Below are 17,607 nucleotides of genomic sequence, written 5' to 3'. Positions count from 1 at the left end.
CCGGAGCCCGGGCAGGGAGCAAGGCCCAGCCCTCGGCGTGGAGCAGAGCACAGGGCCAGCCCAGGCTCAGACACCCAGCCACGGCTGCGGCTGCTGAGGAGCTGCAGAGCTCACGGCCTGCGTGACAGCCGGGAGCAGCAGCACGCCCTGGATGGAAACCAAACACAGGAGACACCCACAGCCAGGCCTGGGATCCAGAGTAACTCTGGTTGGTTCTTCAAGCTGTAATTACAAATAGTGGATTTAATCCATAATGGCACGTGGTACCATTCAGCTCCTCAGCCTGCCCACGGCCCACACGGCACTTACGCTGCCCTAATGGGAAGGCACCCTCACAAAGCAATTAAATAACAGCACAAGGCAATTAGAACAATCCATTTCTCATTCACAAAGGTTCCTTGCAAACTGTTCAGACCTCAGAAAATCAAACACAAGACCTTAAACCATCCACTGGTTTAGCAGCAGAGGAGCTGAGCAGAAGCTGTATTTGCACACCACAGGTATGCAGTGGGGTATAACACCTCCCCTGAGCCCTGTGCTCTCATCCTGCCTAGCTGTTTCCTTCACCCATTTCTATGTCCATTCTCACGCTATTTCCACACAACCACAGAACCAGTTACATTGGAAAATACCTCCCAGCCCATCGAGTCCAACCTGTGCCCCATCCCCACCGTGCCATCCAGCCTGGAGCACTGAGTGCCACGTCCATCGTTCCCTGGACACCTCCATGGATGGGGACTCCAGCCCCACCCCGAGCCTCCTTTGCTGAGCCCCCTGAGATCCCTCAGTTGCCCTCACCACACTTGTGCTCTAGACTCTCCACCAGCTTTAGTGCCCTTCTCTGGACACGCTCCAGACCTCCACGTCCTTCCTGAAATTGAGGGGCCCAGAGCTGGACACTTCCACGTGTGAAAAGAAACGAGAAACCCCTAAGTCCCACCCAGCCAGCCCAGGAGATCGCCTTACCTGTAGGTGCGGAGGCCCCATGGGCGGGGGGATCCCCCCCGGCGGCGGCATCGGGGGCATGCTGGGGTCAAAGGGGGGTCGGCCGAAGGGGGGCCGGGGGGGCGGAGGAGGGCCCCGCATCATCCCGAAGGGCGGGGGCGGCCGCAGGAGGGGCGGGGGGCCCCGCAGCACCGCGCTGGGAGGGGGCGCGGGGCCGCGGAAGCGCAGCGCCTGCTGCTGAGCCATCCTGGGGAGAGAGGCACACAGGAACACGGGTCACTGCCGGCCGCCGCGGGGCTCAGCACGGTGACACGGGCCGGGGAAACCCGATCGACACCGACAGCGCGTGCAAAGCATGCCGCGTTTGAGGGGGTGAAGTCAACCGTGCGAGCACTTCAGCTCGTTCTTCTGCTACACACTTCAAGGTTATCGGTCCCCAGGTGTGAATTTCGCCTCATGGAAATGGACAAGCAGAGCTGGGATGGGGTACGCAGCCCCCGGGAAGCGCATCCTTCCTTATCTGCCAGAGCTCCCCGGGCACGACCCGGTGCTCGGGCTGCTGCCCGCGGGTGCGCCCCGAGCCTGCGGCCGGCCGTGCCCGGCGGCGCCGGCTCCGCGGCCCCGGGGGCTGCCGGGGGCTCCGTGTCCCGCGCAGGCCGGACCGCGGCGGGGCCCGGCCCGACCACCGCGGCCCCCGCGCGGAGCCACCCGGCGCTCCGCACGGGCCCCAGAGCCCGTCCGCCTCCGGGAGCGGCGCACGCTGCCCGGCGGCTCCGGGGGACGACTGCGCCCAGCCCCGAGTGCGGGGCGGCACAACGCGCCTCAGGGCTCGGACGCGAACCAACCGAACGCTACGAGACGGCGGGCGACAACACACGCGGTCTGCCCGCGCTCCGAGGGGACCCGCCGGCGCCCGGCCCCACGCCCCGGAGCGGCCCCGGCCCGGCGAGCGGGAACAGGGCCCGTCCCGCCGCACGCGGGGCCGGCAATGGAGGCGGGAGAGCTCCCGCCGGCCCGCCCCGCCACACGCGGCCCCGCCCGGCGGACGGCTCCCGGCCCGGCCCCGGCCCGCCGTACCGGAGGTCGGTGCCGAAGCGCTCGCCCGCCGCTGCCGCCGCCTCCCCGTCGCCGCCGCCGCCCCGCTCCGCCATGGCCGCCACCGTCGCGCGCACTCGCCCCGCCCCGCGCGGGCCCCGCCGCGCCCCATTGGCCGCCGGGCCCGCCCGTCAGCGCGCGCGGGGCCGAGCGCGCCCCGCCATTGGCCGCCGCGCCCGCCGGCTTTGAATGGGGGGAGCCGGGCGCGCCGCGATTGGCCCGCGCCCCTCGCGCCTGCGGTCACGTGAGGCGCGACCCTGGGAGGGAACCGGAAGTGACTCACGCCGTAGAGGGAAGGGGAGGAGCAGCGTCCAATCAGCGGTCGGAACCACGTGCGCCAATCACCGCCCGCAGCCGGCGGTGCGCGCCCCCTGAACCCAAATAGGGAATGTCCCGCCCCGTGACGTCACGGGGGCACGGAGCCAATGAACGATCCTGGGGGCGGGGCACGGCGGCCGCTAGGGGGAGCTGTGCGCACGGGGGAACGGGAGAACGGGGGAACGGGGGGAACGGGGAACGGGGAATGGGGGAACGGGGGAACGGGGGAACGGGGAATGGGGGAACGGGGAATGGGGAACGGGGGAACGGGAGATCGGGAGAACGGGGGGAACGGGGGAACGGGGAATGGGGGGAACAGGGAATGGGGGAACGGGGAATGGGGAACGGGGAACGGGAGATCGGGGGAACGGGGGAACGGGGAATGGGGAACGGGGGAACGGGTAATGGGGAATGGGGAATGGGGGAACGGGGAATGGGGGGAACAGGGAATGGGGGAACGGGGGAACGGGAGAACGGGGGAACGGGGGGAACGGGGAACGGGGAATGGGGAAACGGGGGAACGGGGGAACGGGGAATGGGGGAACGGGGAATGGGGAACGGGGGGAACGGGGAACGGGAGAACGGGGGGAACGGGGATCGGGAGAACGGGGGAACGGGGATCGGGGGAACGGGGGAACGGGGAATGGGGAACGGGGGGACTCGGGGGGGAACGGGGGGTGCGGGGGCTCGGCCCCGTGCAGGGCCCCGCCGTGGCGGGCAGGACCCCAGGCCGCGGTGGGCCCGGGGCCGCAGCCCCGCTGGAGGCAGCACCGGCGGGTCCGGCCGGGAGCCCGGCACGCGGGAGCGGCACGGAGAACCGGGCAGCGGGGCACCACCGCAGCCGCCCTGTCCCGGGCACCCGTGACCCACACCGGGCACGGCGGGAGCTGCTCCTCCGGGGAGTGCCCTGCGGTGGGCACTGCCAGCTCTGGGTGATCCCTGCGGTGGGCACTGCCAGCTCCGGGTGATCCCTGCGGTGGGCACTGCCAGCTCTGGGTGATCCCTGCGGTGGGCACTGCCAGCTCCGGGTGATCCCTGCGGTGGGCACTGCCAGCTCCAGCTGTGGGTGACCCTGCGGTGGGCACTGCCAGCTCCAGCTGTGGGTGATCCCTGCGGTGGGCACTGCCAGCTCCGGGTGATCCCTGCGGTGGGCACTGCCAGCTCCAGCTGTGGGTGATCCCTGCGGTGGGCACTGCCAGCTCCAGCTGTGGGTGATCCCTGCGGTGGGCACTGCCAGCTCCAGCTGTGGGTGATCCCTGCGGTGGGCACTGCCAGCTCCAGCTCTGGGTGATCCCTGCGGTGGGCACTGCCAGCTCTGGGTGATCCCTGCGGTGGGCACTGCCAGCTCTGGGTGATCCCTGCGGTGGGCACTGCCAGCTCTGGGTGACCCTGCGGTGGGCACTGCCAGCTCCAGCTGTGGGTGATCCCTGCGGTGGGCACTGCCAGCTCCAGCTGTGGGTGATCCCTGCGGTGGGCACTGCCAGCTGTGGGTGATCCCTGCGGTGGGCACTGCCAGCTCTGGGTGACCCCTGCGGTGGGCACTGCCAGCCCCGGGAGCGATTGGGGTGGGTGGGACATCAAGCACCGCTGGGCAGCCCCGGCGCGAAGGAGCCCCGAGTGGGCGAGGGCAGGGCCGTGTTCCCGGGACACGTCCGGAGCGGGAGGACCCTGGAGCCTCGCTGGGCCGGCCCTCAGGCCTTCCTGTTTCCAGCTGGTTTTGTGATCCCGCATTTCCCATTCCTCTCCTGCTCTCAATAAAAAGATCTGTCTTTCCTTAGATCACGACAGTGAGGAATTGCTGGGGGCCCTTTTGGCGGTGCTGAGCCGCAGAGACGTTTACACGCTCTGAGTTCGCTGCGGGTCTTTATTCCGTGTTTAGCTCGAGGCTGCGAGGCTTTGGGACAGGTCAGCGGGCGCTGCAGTCCCCGCAGCCTGTGCCCGGCTCCGGGGCCGTGCCCGCCCTGCTCGGTGCCCGCGGGTGCGGGGCACTGCCTGCTCTGCCCTGCCAGGGGCAGGAGATGGAGCCGGGTGTCCCTCCCGCCCTGTCCCCACCGCCTCAGCACTTTCTGATGGCAGACATTAAAACCGGTTTGCCCACGAGTGCTCAAATCCTCCACACGCAGTGGGGCTGCCTGTTTTCCACGCGTCTTTCATCCTCTTTTTATCTCCCCATTCCCCCGTTGTCTCCATGTTTTATTGATGTCAAGCAGGCGGGAGCAGCTGCAGGGCCCTCTCCCAGGTTCAGGGGGGCTGGAACTGCTGCTGTACCCCAGCTCCCTCATCTTTGTGTTCTCAAAACATTCCAGTCAGGAATTCTCAGACTGCAGCTCCTTCAGGAGCAGTTAGTTAACAGTGAGCTGCAAAATAAGAGTCATTTTGACGAATCTGCTGGCAGCTCCTGTGCTGCAGGACGTGGCTCTTGGCAGCAGTACAATTTACTGTGATTGATACACACTTCCCTGGATTTCATTGAAACCAAGAATTCCCATGGCTCCACTCGCTGTTTGCCTGGACACCCTCCCTAACTCCCGGTGGGCTCTGGGGGTGCAGGTGCGAGGGGACTGACCAGCAGGCTCTGTTAATCCCCTCAGGAAGCTGTGGGACTGCTCCTGGAGCTGGGAAGGTATTGCTGGCCATGCTCCTTGGGGAATGGGGCTGTGGCAAGCACTGGAGCCAGGGGAAATCTCTCTGGGGGAATCCCAAACCCAAACCCACACTCGCTGCAGAGCTAGTGGATCTGCTGATGGAATTCTGCAAATGGAATGGCTGTGGGTACACTGGGTATCCAGTTTTTCCAGAGAAGTCTGCAGCTGGGACCCCCACTGCAGCCGTGGTTCCCCTGTCTCTCCTGCCAACCCTCCCCAGAGCCGTTGTTCCCTGGCTGGGAAGCTGCTGGCTCTGCTGTGCCAGATACAGCACAGAGCTGCTGTGCTGCTGTCACTGCTGCTGCTGCTGCCCCAGAAATTGTTCCCAGGGAGGTTTTAAACTGGGAACCTCCTCAAGTATTTGGATCTCTGCAGTTTTTAAAAGGCTGTTTGTGACACAGTCTGAGTTCTCTGTCAGGCATATGGGAAGGAGTCCCAAAACCCCACAGTGTGGATGTTCCCTCTCAAACCTGCCCATGTTCTTGTGTTTTCTTGGTCCAAGGTGAGTGGCCTTCTTCATCCTGGTTGCAGCTCTGTGCCTTGAGCTGGTTTCAGCACCCAGGTTCCCTCTGGTGCAGTGTGGCAGCCCCTGAGCTGCTCTGGGCTCCCACTGCTGGCACTGGCCCCTGCCGTGGGGCTGCAGCAGCCGTGGGGTTGTGTCGTCTCGGAGATGCCAACATCCTGCCATTCTTTTTTCATTTTTTTCAGATTTCAGGTTGAAGTGTGATGACAAATTAAAAATTTTGCCCTGGGCTGTCTGCAGGGCCTCCGGGCTGCTGCGGTGCCAGCATCTGCCAGGGAGAGCCCCAGATCCCATGCTGGAGGGCGGCAGCGGGGGGAGGCTCCTGCTGGCACCGAGGTGCCCCCCCTTCCCCAGCCCCCCTCAGCCTCACGGTGCACTGCTGAAGCTGGGGCTGCAGCCATTGGGAGTCCCCCCATCCCCTCCAGCCGTGAGGGCCTTGGGGGCCACGGCTGCTGTGCCCCTGCTTGGCCTTGGAGCTGGGCTGGCCCGTTCTGAGGCCACGTCAGGCATCATCTGGGCATTGTGGGGAGCAAGTGGGTCTGGGCATTACTGAAATTTAACAGGGCACCTCCCTGTCTGTGGGCATGGCACAGCACGCTCGGTATGCTGCACCCAGGCTCTGGGCACGGAGCTCCCCAGTCTGGTCCCAGGCTTTCCCTGTATTTACATGAAAACATCCCATTTTTTCTCTACATATGGAGCCTGCAGATTCCCTCCTACACGGGGAAAGGAGGTGCAGGCTCAGCCATGGTAAGAGCAGCAGATGGGCGGGAGGTCTGGGAGGTGCCCCGAGTCAGCCGGAGCAGGGGTCAGCCCAAACGAGCTCATTGGACGTGGTGGCTGGAAAGAGCCCAGCAGGGCAGAGCCCGGCCCGGCTGCCTGCAGCTCATCATCTCTGCAGCTCCTTGGCCAGCGGGGACAGTGCCACTGGCCCTGCGAGTCTTCTGAAAGCATCTGGGTCCTGTGACTGCATCAGCCACCGCAGAGCTGGGAGCAGGCCCTGGCCAGGAGGGCGCTCGGCCACACCCCGAAATTCTGGGAGCATCCAGGGAAAGCTCTCCTGTCTGAAACCAGCCGCAGAGCTGACACTAATAGAAAAAGACCACTAAAAAGCCGTGTGATATTCTGCTCTGCTCCCGGTCCCTCTCTCCCTCTGTTGCTGCTGGCATTTTATGAAATATTGATGTGCCTAGGTGCTGCCGCTGTCCCGTTTTCTCCGCGCCGCTGCCGCGGCCACGCCGGCCCCACGCCCGCCCGGGGATGGGCCACGGGATGGGCAACGGGATGGGCAACGGGATGGGCAACGGGATGGGCCACGGGATGGGCAACGGGATGGGCAACGGGATGGGCAACGGGATGGGCAACGGGATGGGCAACGGGATGGGCCACGGGATGGGCCACGGGATGGGAAACGGGATGGGCCACGGGATGGGCCACGGGATGGGCAACGGGATGGGCAACGGGATGGGCAACGGGCCGGGCCAGGGACGGGCTGCCGGGGACGGGCTGCCGTGCGGCGGTCCCGGGAACGGGCTAGGGCCCGGGCTCGGAGCCGGGTCGCACGGCGGAGCCGAGCAGCTCGGTCCCGCGGCTGGGGCTCCTGGCCGGGGCAGGCGGGGGCTTCCCACGGGCTTGGAGATGCCGTGCTCGCTTCCCTTCTCATGCGAGGCTCTTCTCCGGCTCCTGACCACGAGTTCTGGTCGCCACGAGCGCCCTCCTCCAGCCCGTACTGCCGCGGGCTTCCCCTCCGGGCTGCCGGGGCTCCGTGCGGCGCACCGGGCGCGGCCCAGGGCTGGCCGGGCTCCGCAGAGCCGCCCCGCGGGCCCCGCAGCGGGGGCAGGGTCAGCGGAGGGGACGGCCGAGGCCCCGTGTCCCCTGCCCGCGGGACACGCGGGTGTTCGCGCTGGCGCTGTGCGAGCGGCGCGGAGATCATCCCCGGAGCGCTGCGAATGCGCCTCCATCCCCCAGAGACCCGGCGCGCTCCGGCTCGCGGTTAATATTTCATGAGGTTTCAGGGCAGAAGCTGGCTCTGAGGCCAGGCGCTCCCGCAGCAGGACGGGAGGCTCCAGTGCCCGGGGGCCCCGGCACTGCGGCGGGGGCTGCGGCAGGCGGCGGATCCATGGCACGGATCCGTGCCATTCCAGAGGGCTGCACGGATCCGTGCCATTCCAGAGGGCTGCACTGATCCGTGCCATTCCAGAGGGCTGCACGGATCCGTGCCATTCCAGAGGGCTGCACTGATCCGTGCCATTCCAGAGGGCTGCACGGATCCGTGCCATTCCAGAGGGCTGCACTGATCCATGCCATTCCAGAGGGCTGCACGGATCCGGCTCTCCTTCGGCTGCCTGGCACTGTGGTGGAGCGGAGCCAACCCCCTCCTCGGGCCTCAGCTCTGCTGTCCTGTCTCAGGAATGGCATCGGTGTGAAATCCCAGGATGCATCCTCTCATGGCCAATTTGCTCAGGTTTCCTCGGCGGGGGCTAATGTGTTTTCCATGTTAACGTGCCTGCACGCGGCGTCCAGCCTGACTGCAACATGGAGCCACTAATACTACATGACTGGCACACATGCCCCGTTGGCAGGGGACAGGGCTGCATGCGCCGCCGCCGCGCCACTCCTCCAGTGGCTTTTGCCTGGGCTGACCCCAAATTTACAATGTTTCAGGTTTCCTCATTAAAGGAGGAAGCAAACTACTTTTTCCACAAGGAAAACATTTGCTCTGTCCAAAATATGTTAGGTTCCTTCATTGCCCCTGACCCCTGCTAAAGAAACTATTGAGAAAAAGCACAAAATCTCTCTTTAAAAAGTTCAACATTGAAAGGGTTATTAAAAATTTTCCTAAATATTTCCTTATGTTTCTAGATGAGAGTTATTTTAGGTTTTGAGGAATTTCGGCCTGTTGGCACATCACAACTTGGCCAAACCATCCCAGTGGTGCCCCCTTGGAGCCAGCCCCGACTCTCTCTCAAGCTCCATCCTATCTGAAATTGCTTCAGAATTGCAATCCTTTTCCAGCCAAGGGACCTGCCCTTGTTGCCTGCCCAGAAACCCATCCCTAAACCTCCTGCCCTGTCCTATCTGAGGGGACCCAGAGCTCACTCCTCAGCCTCACCAGAGGGTGCCTGCGTGTCCCAGGCTCTGGTGAGTGCCCAGAGCCGTGGGTACGGGCCGGGGAATCCCAGGGTGTAAAACCAGCCCCGGTTCAGATGTTTTCCAGAGGCTGTTACATGTTCTCACTGCGGAGCCTTGGAGGAGGATCCTTGACCTGTGCTGGTTTTACTCACAGAGATCCTCACTCAGCCATATTAGCTGCAGACTAATATGTTTTGGCATTTGGGAAAAACCAGACATACTCTGAAGCAACCGAGGTATCACCACGTCTCTGACTCAGATCCTCAGTGTGTTTTGTTCCTGCTGGCAGAGACCACCAGGTGTGGGGAGCTTCAGGGGGTCATGGGGGGCTCTGGGGGGCTGAGGGAGTTGTGGAGGGCTGTGGGGAGCTCTGGAGATGCTGCACACAATACTCGAGGCTCTGGCAAATGAGGGGTGAGCACAGGATGCCCAGCTGAACCTTCCTTAGCTCTGCATCACACAGAGGTCTTGAAAATGCAATCCCTCTCCCCAGATAATGCCCAAATTTTTTGTGTGTTTATCCTCTGACCCCCTGTGTGTGTTTCTGTGTGGATTGCAGTATTTGGGTGGACTCCATGAGGAGTTGTGGCTCTTGGTGGAGCCTGGACAGTACATCTCCCTGCAGCAGCCCATGTGCTGCCCCTTGGCCCTGCCAGGTGGGCACCTGGGGGAGGATTTGTTCCCCATGCCACAGTCCCTGCCCCCAGTGACATCCCCAGGGCCTCAGGATCTGGTGTCAGGCTCTCCTGGGATGACCAAGGGCCTTGGTAAGCCAACAGATGTGTTAGACACGCCAGCCTCCGGAGGAGGAAAACCCAAGTTTCCCTGCCTGTCCCTCTGCCCTGAGTCTCTCTCCACTTCAGTTCATGCAAGTTTAAAAGCCAGTGAATGCTGGTGATGTGATTCACCTGCCCACCTGCTCCCTGCTCCTCTTGTTCCTGGAATGAGAAGTTCAACTCATCTGCCTGGTGGGAGCATCCACTCCAAGCACAAGGATATGGGGAGCTGGACCAAGATGATTCCACTGAAACCAGAAACCTCTCCACTCCAAACAGGGACTGAGTTCTTCACTTCCCTGACCGTGCTCCGAATGCTGAGCTCTGATGGAAGGTGGTGCCTTGGTTCCCCTCCCAGCTCGTCTGCTGACAGTCCAGAGTAAATGGACAGAGATCTCCCTCCTCCAACACCTACAAATAATGACCCGCCCTGGGGTCGGGCAACGCTGCCGGGGGCAGGCAGGGGCTGGTCCTGGTGTTCTGGCCCCAGCACCCCGGCAGTCTCTCATCCCAGAGTCCCAGCTCTCCCAGCTGCAGACTGTGGGGACCACGGTTCCCAGCCCAGGGCCGGAGCAAAGCCTGGGCAGCAGCAGAAACCACTGTCCTAAGGGACATTCCTCATCTCAGACTGAATGTGTGTCCTTGGCAGGACAAATGTCCTTGAGAACTCAGGAGAAGGGAAACACTGAGGGCAGAATGTGTGAAGGAGAAGGGGACTGGAAGTTTGGAATTTTGCAGCTGAAATCCAGTTTTCTCTGAGAAAGCAGCATGGCTCCAGCTCCAGCTCTCCTTGCCAGTGGCTACTTCTTGGAACTTCTAGTGCCATCATGAGCATGGGCTTGGCTCTACACCGAGCCGGGACCCTCAGCAGGTCCTGCCACTCCCACAGGACATGGACAGCCTACAGGACATGGGTGGCTGGACCCTGCCCCGATGGGGACGTGCACACACCCACTCACACGCATGCACACGTGTGCACACACACACACACACGCGCTCCTGCCAGGCCCTCTGCTATTCCCACCTGCACCACAGCACCTGCTGCCCTGCTCCCGAACCCCCAAGCCCCTGAGCCCTCTCTCCTCTCTCCTCCCTCCTCCTCACACATGCTTTTGTACATCTAGGAGCTGCCCCCGGCCCCCTCGTGTTATCAGATGTGCTGCTATTGATTTCCTCCCTGCATTTGTTTTTGTTATTCATTATTAATGGGATCATTTTTCCATCCTTTGTGCATGAAGGCAAATTTTGTGTAAAAATCAATTGAGAGAGCAGCGCCAATGGCTTGTTTGGTTTTCTGTGCTTTCATCTCCTGTGCACAGGTCCCGGGAGACAGAGAGCAGGATATTAAGGAGCAAGCATGGAATGGGAAAAAAAAAATAATAAATCAATTGTTAGTGGTTCAGAAACCATAGGGAGTTTGCCTGCTGAGTCTCTCACACGTGTACTGGGTATTTCCTATTTCAGCAGGTTTCCCTTTCCTCTTTATCTGGGCTGTCACTGAAAGGGAATTCCCTTTCTCAGCAAATTTCACCTGCATTTTTCATTTTACCTGTGGGAGATGGTAAAATGGTGCATGGGGTGTGTTTTGAAGAATCGAGTGTCCCAGGTGGATCCCACAGACCTACTGCCCAGGACAAGGAGCCCTAGCCCTCCACGAAAATTGTGAGTCCTGATCCCCAGGCACCTGGAGAGACAGATGAGGCAGCAGGGAGTGGGGGGTGGGGGGCTGTGGTGCGGTGGCAGCTCCTCACAAACCCGGAATTCCAAGCACTGACTCCATCCTGCCTCCCACCGCCTGCTGGAGATGCTTACAGACTCCGGGGCACTGCTCGTTATCCTGAGGGAAAACGTGGGCAGCTTCTTTGTTCCTCTTCAGCATTAAATATCGGTTCCGAACTCTTCTGCCGAGGCTGAGAGAAATTCATCCCCAGCTCCCGGAAGACTAAATGAGCTTCCTGTATCACAGTGGGTTTCCCCCAGAGCACCTGAGCTTTGGGAGCCAAACCCAGGGGCAGACTAAGGCACCAGTGATAACCAACCAGGACGTACCTGACCTCCAAAGTAAATCTCAAATGAAGCGATCAGGTCCTGGATGTGAAATCTGGGCAGAGCCCCCCGTCCGGAGCACTGTCGGGTCAAAAGGAGCCGGGAGGGAGGGAGGGAGGGTCTAAAGGTGAGGGGGCTTGAGGTGTCCCTGGTGAGCCTGTTGGAGGTGAGGAGGAGCTCAGAGGAGCTGCTTTGTGGGACAGTAGCTGCGGGTCTGGGAAAGTTCATTTGGGATTTGTTTTACATCTTTAAGGCACTCTCCAGAACTGCGCAAAAGGGACAAACGCGGAAAGGTCCAAACCCGCAAAGCTAGGCAACACAAGAACAGCCACAAGAGAAACAGCGGTGATCCCTTTGCCATTGTAGGAACAAGCCCGGTCCGATCTCCCTCTGCAGGGACAGAGGTGGTGGCCATGGAGCCGTGAGGGTGTTCTGCGCTGCCGGCTCGGAGCGAGGGCTCGGCGAGGCTCAGACTGGGTTTAACCCGAACCGGGGAGGACGCTGATCCCGTCTGAGAGCAGCGCTAGCGGTTATTTCTGCTGGAACACAAAAGACGTGAGGCTGCGGTGCCCCGCGGCAGTGGCACCGCCTGGGATCTGGGCTGGATCTCCATTCCCGTGCCAGGGAAGGCTCCTGGCCCCGCGCCCGCTCCCGCCGCCCACCCCCGGTCCAGCGCGGCCGTGCCCGCTCCTCCGGCACCCCGACGGCCGCGGGGCCGCTCCTCAGCCCGGGGCAAGGCGGGGCAGCTCCCAGAGAACGAGAAAAGAGATAAAGGCACATCTTACCTGTAAAAACATGGGCCTGGAGTCCGCAGCTGCGGGGGAAGATGCCGTCGGAGTTGCCTTCTTTAGAGTGCGGAAGGCAATTAATATTGCGTCGCCTTTATTCTAAATTTTCAGAGCCCACAATATAATGTAATGGCATAAGGGCATTTTTTGTTAAAGGACATTTGACTGGGGAAAAATCACTGAGGATGATTGGGAAAACGCGGTGCGAGGAAAAGTTACCCGCAAGGAAAAGGTGAATTCGTGAGATCGCTTCCTGACGGGGGAGGAGGTTGAGACCCATTTCTCAAGTTCGATGTTTCTCACTCATTGAAATGCTAAGGTGGAATATCCAGAGGAGGCTCACGCTTCGAACATTAATCTTTAATCGTTAAGGTGCTTCCGGGAATCGCAAATAAAAGCCCTTTCCCTCTCCTGCACACGTTCAGAAACGAACCCGGCATCGGTTTTGGTGGAGGGCTGTTTCCGTTTCCCCGGGGCCGGTGGCGGCGCGGGGCCCGGAGGGGCGAAGCCCGGTCCCGTGTCCCGGGGCGTCGCCCCGCTGAGGGGCGTTTATTGAGGGTGCGATTGCTCTTGCAGGTTATTTCGGTATTGCCGTCGGCGCTGCGGCGCGGGGCGGCGAGGAACGACACGTCCCAGCGGGTTGAAAAATAAAGCTTTATTAGGGAGCGGGGCGCGGGGCTCGCTGGCCGCGGCGGGACGGGGCGGGACGGCGGGGCGCAGCGGGAGCGGCTCTGCCCGGGGCTCGCCCCGGAGGCCTCGCCCGCCGCCAGCGCAGTTCGGGGAGCCGCGGAATTGCGGTCGCCCCGGCTCCGCGCCCCGCCGGGCTTCTGTCCCGAGCTGGATCGGCGGGGTGGGCCGGGCCGGGCCGGGGCGGGGGGCGCTCAGGGCGGTCCGTCCCATCCCATCCCGTCCCGTCCCGTCCCGTCCCGTCCCGTCCCGTCCCGTCCCGTCCCGTCCCGCCCCGTTCCGTCCCGGGGTCTACGGGGCCGCGCCGTCAGTGCACCGCCGAGTACTTCATGCGCTTCTGCTTCTGGCGCTGGTTGCAGAACCAGACGCGCACCACGTTCTTCTTGAGGTCCAGCTTCTCGGCGATGGCCGCGATCTTCTCGGCCGAGGGCCGAGGCTGCAGGGCGAAATACGCCTCCAGCGAGCGCCGCTCGGGCGCGGCGATCGAGGTCCGCCGGCGCTTGCGCTCGGCGCCGGGCGGCGGGTCGGGGCCGGCGGGGCGGGCGCGCCGGGCGGCCTCGGCGCCCTCCAGCCAGGCCTGAAGCACCGGCCGCAGCGCCGTCATGTTGTTGTGCGACAGCGTCAGCGACTCGAAGCGGCAGATCGTGCTCTGGCTGAGAGAGCCCACGCCCGGCAGCTTCAGCGCCGCCAGCGCCGCCCCCACGTCGGCCTGGGTCACCCCCAGCCGCACCCGCCGCTGCTTGAACCGCTCGGCGAACGCCTCCAGCTCCCGCGGGTCCGCGGCGGGCGCGGGAGCCCCCGGGGCGCCCACGGGCACGGGCAGGGGTCCCGCGGCGGCGGCGGGCAGCGGCGGCGGCGGCGGCAGCGGGGCGGGCAGCGCGGGGGGCTCGGCCAGCCCCGCCACGGCCAGCGACGGCGAGAGGTGCTCCAGCAGGTCGCCGCCGTCCAGCGCCGGGTGCGGGAGCGGGTGCGGATGGGCGGCGAGCGCGGCGGGGTGCGGGAGGGCGGCGGCGGCGCAGGGGACGCCGCTCATGGCGTGGAAGGCGGCGTCCGGCTTGAAGTGAGGGTGGAGGTGGTGGCCCTTGGCGTGGGGGGCGATGTCCGCGGCCGCCAGCGCCTCGGCGCGGGCCAGCAGGCTCTCATCGAAGCTCCCAAATATATTGCCCTGCAGCTGCGAGCAAGAGCACGCATGGCGAGGTCAGTGGGGAATTCTGTCATCTCCTCCTGAAAAACCGGCCCCGGCACCGCGGGTCCTCCCTGGAGCTCAGGTCATAAAAATTAATAGGAAGACAGCGGCCCCGCTCCGCATCGAGCGGATCAGGGGCGGGCATGGGCGGGGGGGCGCGGAGCCGCGACGCGCGACGGTGCTGCCGACATGAAAAAAACATTAACCCGGTGCCTGTCAGAAAATGTGGCTCAGAGCGGTGATTGCGCTGCATCCACGTACCTGCGGGGCCGGGAGGCAAACTCTGCGCATCGCGTCGCTGCCGGCGTGCAGGCTGGGGAACTTGGGCTCCTGGAGGGCGGCGGGCACGGCGAAGGGCTGCTTGGCGTCCATGGCCATCATCTCGGCGCGGCCCGCGGGCGGCAGGCCCCGGGCATGGGCGCGGGGCTGCGTCTGCCCTCGGCACTGCCCGACGAGCGGTGTTCGATGGCAGAGCTCCGCCGGCGCCCGCCCCCCCCGCGCTCCCGCACTCATCTTACACGCTGCCCGCCCGCACGGGCCGCGCACGCGTGATGCGCCCGGGCAGGACGGGCAGGGCACGGGCGGCGAGACCCTCCGCTGCCCCGGCGAGACCCTCCGCTGCCCCGGCGAGACCCTCCGCTGCCCCGGGACCCGCGCCCCGCCGCCCTCAGCGCCCGCTCGGGGCTCGGGGCCGGACGCGCCGTGGCGGGGGTCCGGCTACCGCGTGGGGTCGGGAGCGACTCGCAGCCCCCCCCCCCGGCCACTCCGGCTCGAATCCCGCTCTTCCCTCGGCCGGCAGGTCCCGGGGGAAGAGGGGAGGAGCGGGCGTTTCTCCGTGGGCAAAACCCTCGGGCTGACGTTTGGAGCAGAGGGGCCGTCGTCCACACAGCCACCCCCCGGGAGAGCGGCTCTGAAGTTGGCATTGTTCTACTACTGAGGGGCCCGTTCATTTTTGCTCTCCCAATCTTCACACGTCTTCAGACATTACTGTACTTTGAGGCCCCAGAGATGCAAATATTTTGCAAAATTCGAAGTTCTTAAGCAAAAATAAAACCTACTCCGAGATTTAAAGTTTCCAAGTCTTGTAAGCCTCGGTAAATACGGACCAAGAGCCGAGGAGCTGCTGTCTGGCTTCTGACAAACGTACTGAGTCCGATCGTGGGCAGAGAAAAGAAGCGGCCCTGCTGTGGTGAAACGGGTTCCTTTGGGAAACACGCACCGAGCCAAGATCGCAGCACCAGGGATCGGCTTGGGCTGGAAGGGGCTCTCAGCGCGGGTCGGCCCGGCCGTGCGGGAGCGGGACGGGAGCGAGGGGCGCTGCCCGCGGCGCAGCACCGCGGACAGCGCCGGCAGCGGGGCCGCTGTGTCCGCCCCGCTCCGCTCCCGCGCCCACGAGCTCCGACCCCTCCTCGCTCCCGTCCCGTTCCGTCCCGTTCCGTCCCGTTCCGCCCCGTTCCGCCCCGCTCCGTCCCTCTCCCGTCCCGCCCGGGGTCCGCCGCCGGGCCGGGGGCGAGGGGCCGGGCCGGGCCGGGCCGGGCCGGGCCGGGCTAGCAGCTCCCTCCCACCGGGGGGAACCGGCGCGTTGTGGCGAAGCTGCCTGCCCTGATTTATGATAAAACATTTAAAGGAAATCATTTATATTTCAGAGGCCCTAAATAGCTGCATGAAAGTTTTATCTGAAGTGGCACCGCTTTAAAGGCGGCCCTGCTTGCTGGAAGTAATTAATAGAGGGATAAATTTCAGGCCCTTGTTTTGTTTTCGTTTTAACCCTCCCTTTATTTAGCGCTGTCTGTTAACGCCAGCAAACAAGAAGATGCGAAGGGTGGATGCAGAGCCCGACTAGCGCCTGCTCGTCAGGGTCTGACTCCCTGGGCCCGGCTCCGAGGGTGCTCGCACAAGATTGGCAGCTTTTCCCGTCTCTCTGCTGTTGCTTCATTGTCTCCCAAGTGAGGAGAAGCTGCCGGGGACCCCGCACGCTCCTTCTGCCGGCCCCGTTGTCACTGCACAGGCTGCTCACTGCCACGGCCGAGCAGCGCCCGTGTGACCGCAGCGCCGGGCTCGGGGCCGCTGCCACAGCTTCGGGGGTCCCTCGCCCAGCCCATCCCAGGACACCTCTCCTGGCCACCCGCCTTAAGCACGGTCTTCCCCTCCCCTCCCACAGGCAGCCGGGCTGGGCAATGCAGCTGCTGAGCTCCCTTTAATTAATGCTGTAAAATATTGATGCTCCTGGCCCTGTCTGCTGCCGTTACACCTTACAGCCAGGGGAGAGGAGTCCAAAGGATAAACAATAACAAGTTAAAGGAGCCCAGATGGTTTGCTATCAGAAACTGTCTGCAGACTCAGAGGTGTCACTGCAATAGATTTCAGAGATCATTCACCTACCGGTAAATAATTAATGGCATTTCTGGAAGAAAAAACCCAAACCCATACCCTGATGAAACATTGCTGGTGACTCATTGGAAATCTGAAGGCAAAAGTCAGATTAAAAGCATGTGCTATTTTATCCTTTGTCACAGTTCATGGATTGTTATCAATTTTCCTAATACATCAAAATATTCTGTTCTTATTTAGATTTTAATTCAAAGCTTATCACAGAGTGGTGCCAATAGGCTCGAGGTTTCATTGTATGAACTCCGTTTAGTTTAAAAAATATGCATTACATGCTGACACAGGACTGATGTGCTGTGAAAGTTTGTGAAAGTTTCCTGGGCAGTTTGAAATAAAACCATGAGTTATTTAATCCACAGTTCATGCTGGTATCCTCTCTGCCCCAGGCTGGGGGCAGCACTATGTGTTACAGTCACAAAGCTGCCAGAAGTCACCTCTTTAAATGCTCTTCAGCTGCTGTTCAGAACAACCACACAATGTCCTGCACACCCAGCTCCTCTGGAGGAGGCTGCTGCAGGGTTTGCCTGAGAGGCAGCTAAAGCACACACAGCTCACGCAGGGACCCCTCCCTGCACCTTCACCCCCTTCTGCTCCTGCTTCGGAGGCTTTGCTCCCCTCCCCAGCTCACCCTGAGGCCTGGCCAGGTCTCATTGTCGTGCCCTTGTGTTTGTCTTCACTGCGGATCTGGAAAAGAAACCCAGTTTCAAGACCTGAGTCAAGATTTATGTGATAAAATAACTTCTGTCTCTAAAACGCAGCCAGTTACCAAAATCACAGAATCAGGGATGGTTTGGGTTGGTAGGGATCATCACTAGGCTTTGCTGAACCTCAGGAGGTTCCATGGGCCCACTGCTTGAGCTGATGTGCCTGGTCCATGTGGAGGAAGAGGACTAGAGCTGACTCTGGAAGGTTCCTCTAGACCCTGAGCTTGCACAGCACATTTCCAGCACCCCAAAGCTGTGAGCCATGCTGCACCCCGGGTGATATGGTTGTTCCACTGCACAATCTGATCGAGGAAATATCTCGAGTTACCCAGACAGTCAATTATTCATCAGCTAAATAGCCAAGCATCAATTAC

At 62.5% G+C, this 17,607-nt stretch overlaps 2 protein-coding genes across 8 annotated transcripts in view; both read right to left on the bottom strand.

Moving 5' to 3' along the window:
* Positions 1–2,103, bottom strand: part of TCERG1 (transcription elongation regulator 1) — a 30,447-nt gene extending 28,344 nt beyond the window's left edge. For 5 of the 7 annotated variants that reach the window (XM_053956455.1, XM_053956456.1, XM_053956457.1 and 2 more), the window contains exons 1-2: positions 2,023–2,103; positions 967–1,192 (exon numbers count right to left, since the gene is read on the bottom strand). In XM_053956455.1, coding sequence (XP_053812430.1) covers positions 967–1,192; positions 2,023–2,096 — 300 coding nt within the window. In that variant the 5' untranslated portion in view covers positions 2,097–2,103. Of the gene's footprint in view, positions 1–966; positions 1,193–1,364; positions 1,545–2,022 lie in introns of those variants that run through there. The other 2 variants (XM_053956458.1, XM_053956461.1) reach the window with 2 other exon arrangements.
* Positions 2,104–13,217: 11,114 nt separating this feature from the next.
* Positions 13,218–14,614, bottom strand: POU4F3 (POU class 4 homeobox 3). Its single transcript, XM_053956745.1, has 2 exons — positions 14,403–14,614; positions 13,218–14,126 (listed from the first exon to the last, which is right to left on the bottom strand). Exons 1-2 carry the CDS (start codon positions 14,520–14,522, stop codon positions 13,263–13,265), a joined length of 984 nt encoding a protein of 327 aa, XP_053812720.1. The 5' UTR covers positions 14,523–14,614; the 3' UTR covers positions 13,218–13,262.
* Positions 14,615–17,607: the final 2,993 nt, after the last annotated feature.

Source organism: Vidua chalybeata, chromosome 15, assembly GCF_026979565.1.
Source record: "Vidua chalybeata isolate OUT-0048 chromosome 15, bVidCha1 merged haplotype, whole genome shotgun sequence".
NCBI lineage: Eukaryota > Metazoa > Chordata > Aves > Passeriformes > Viduidae > Vidua > Vidua chalybeata.
This window is presented reverse-complemented; position numbering and strand designations above follow the sequence as displayed.

Bases quoted from the DNA above. Each gene is read 5' to 3' on its own strand.
- POU4F3 (XM_053956745.1), bottom strand. From the start codon at position 14,522: ATGATGGCCATGGACGCCAAGCAGCCCTTCGCCGTGCCCGCCGCCCTC. The intron at 14,127-14,402 runs GTACGTGGATGC...TCTTGCTCGCAG, and splicing joins TTTGCCTCCCGGCCCCGCAG to CTGCAGGGCAATATATTTGG.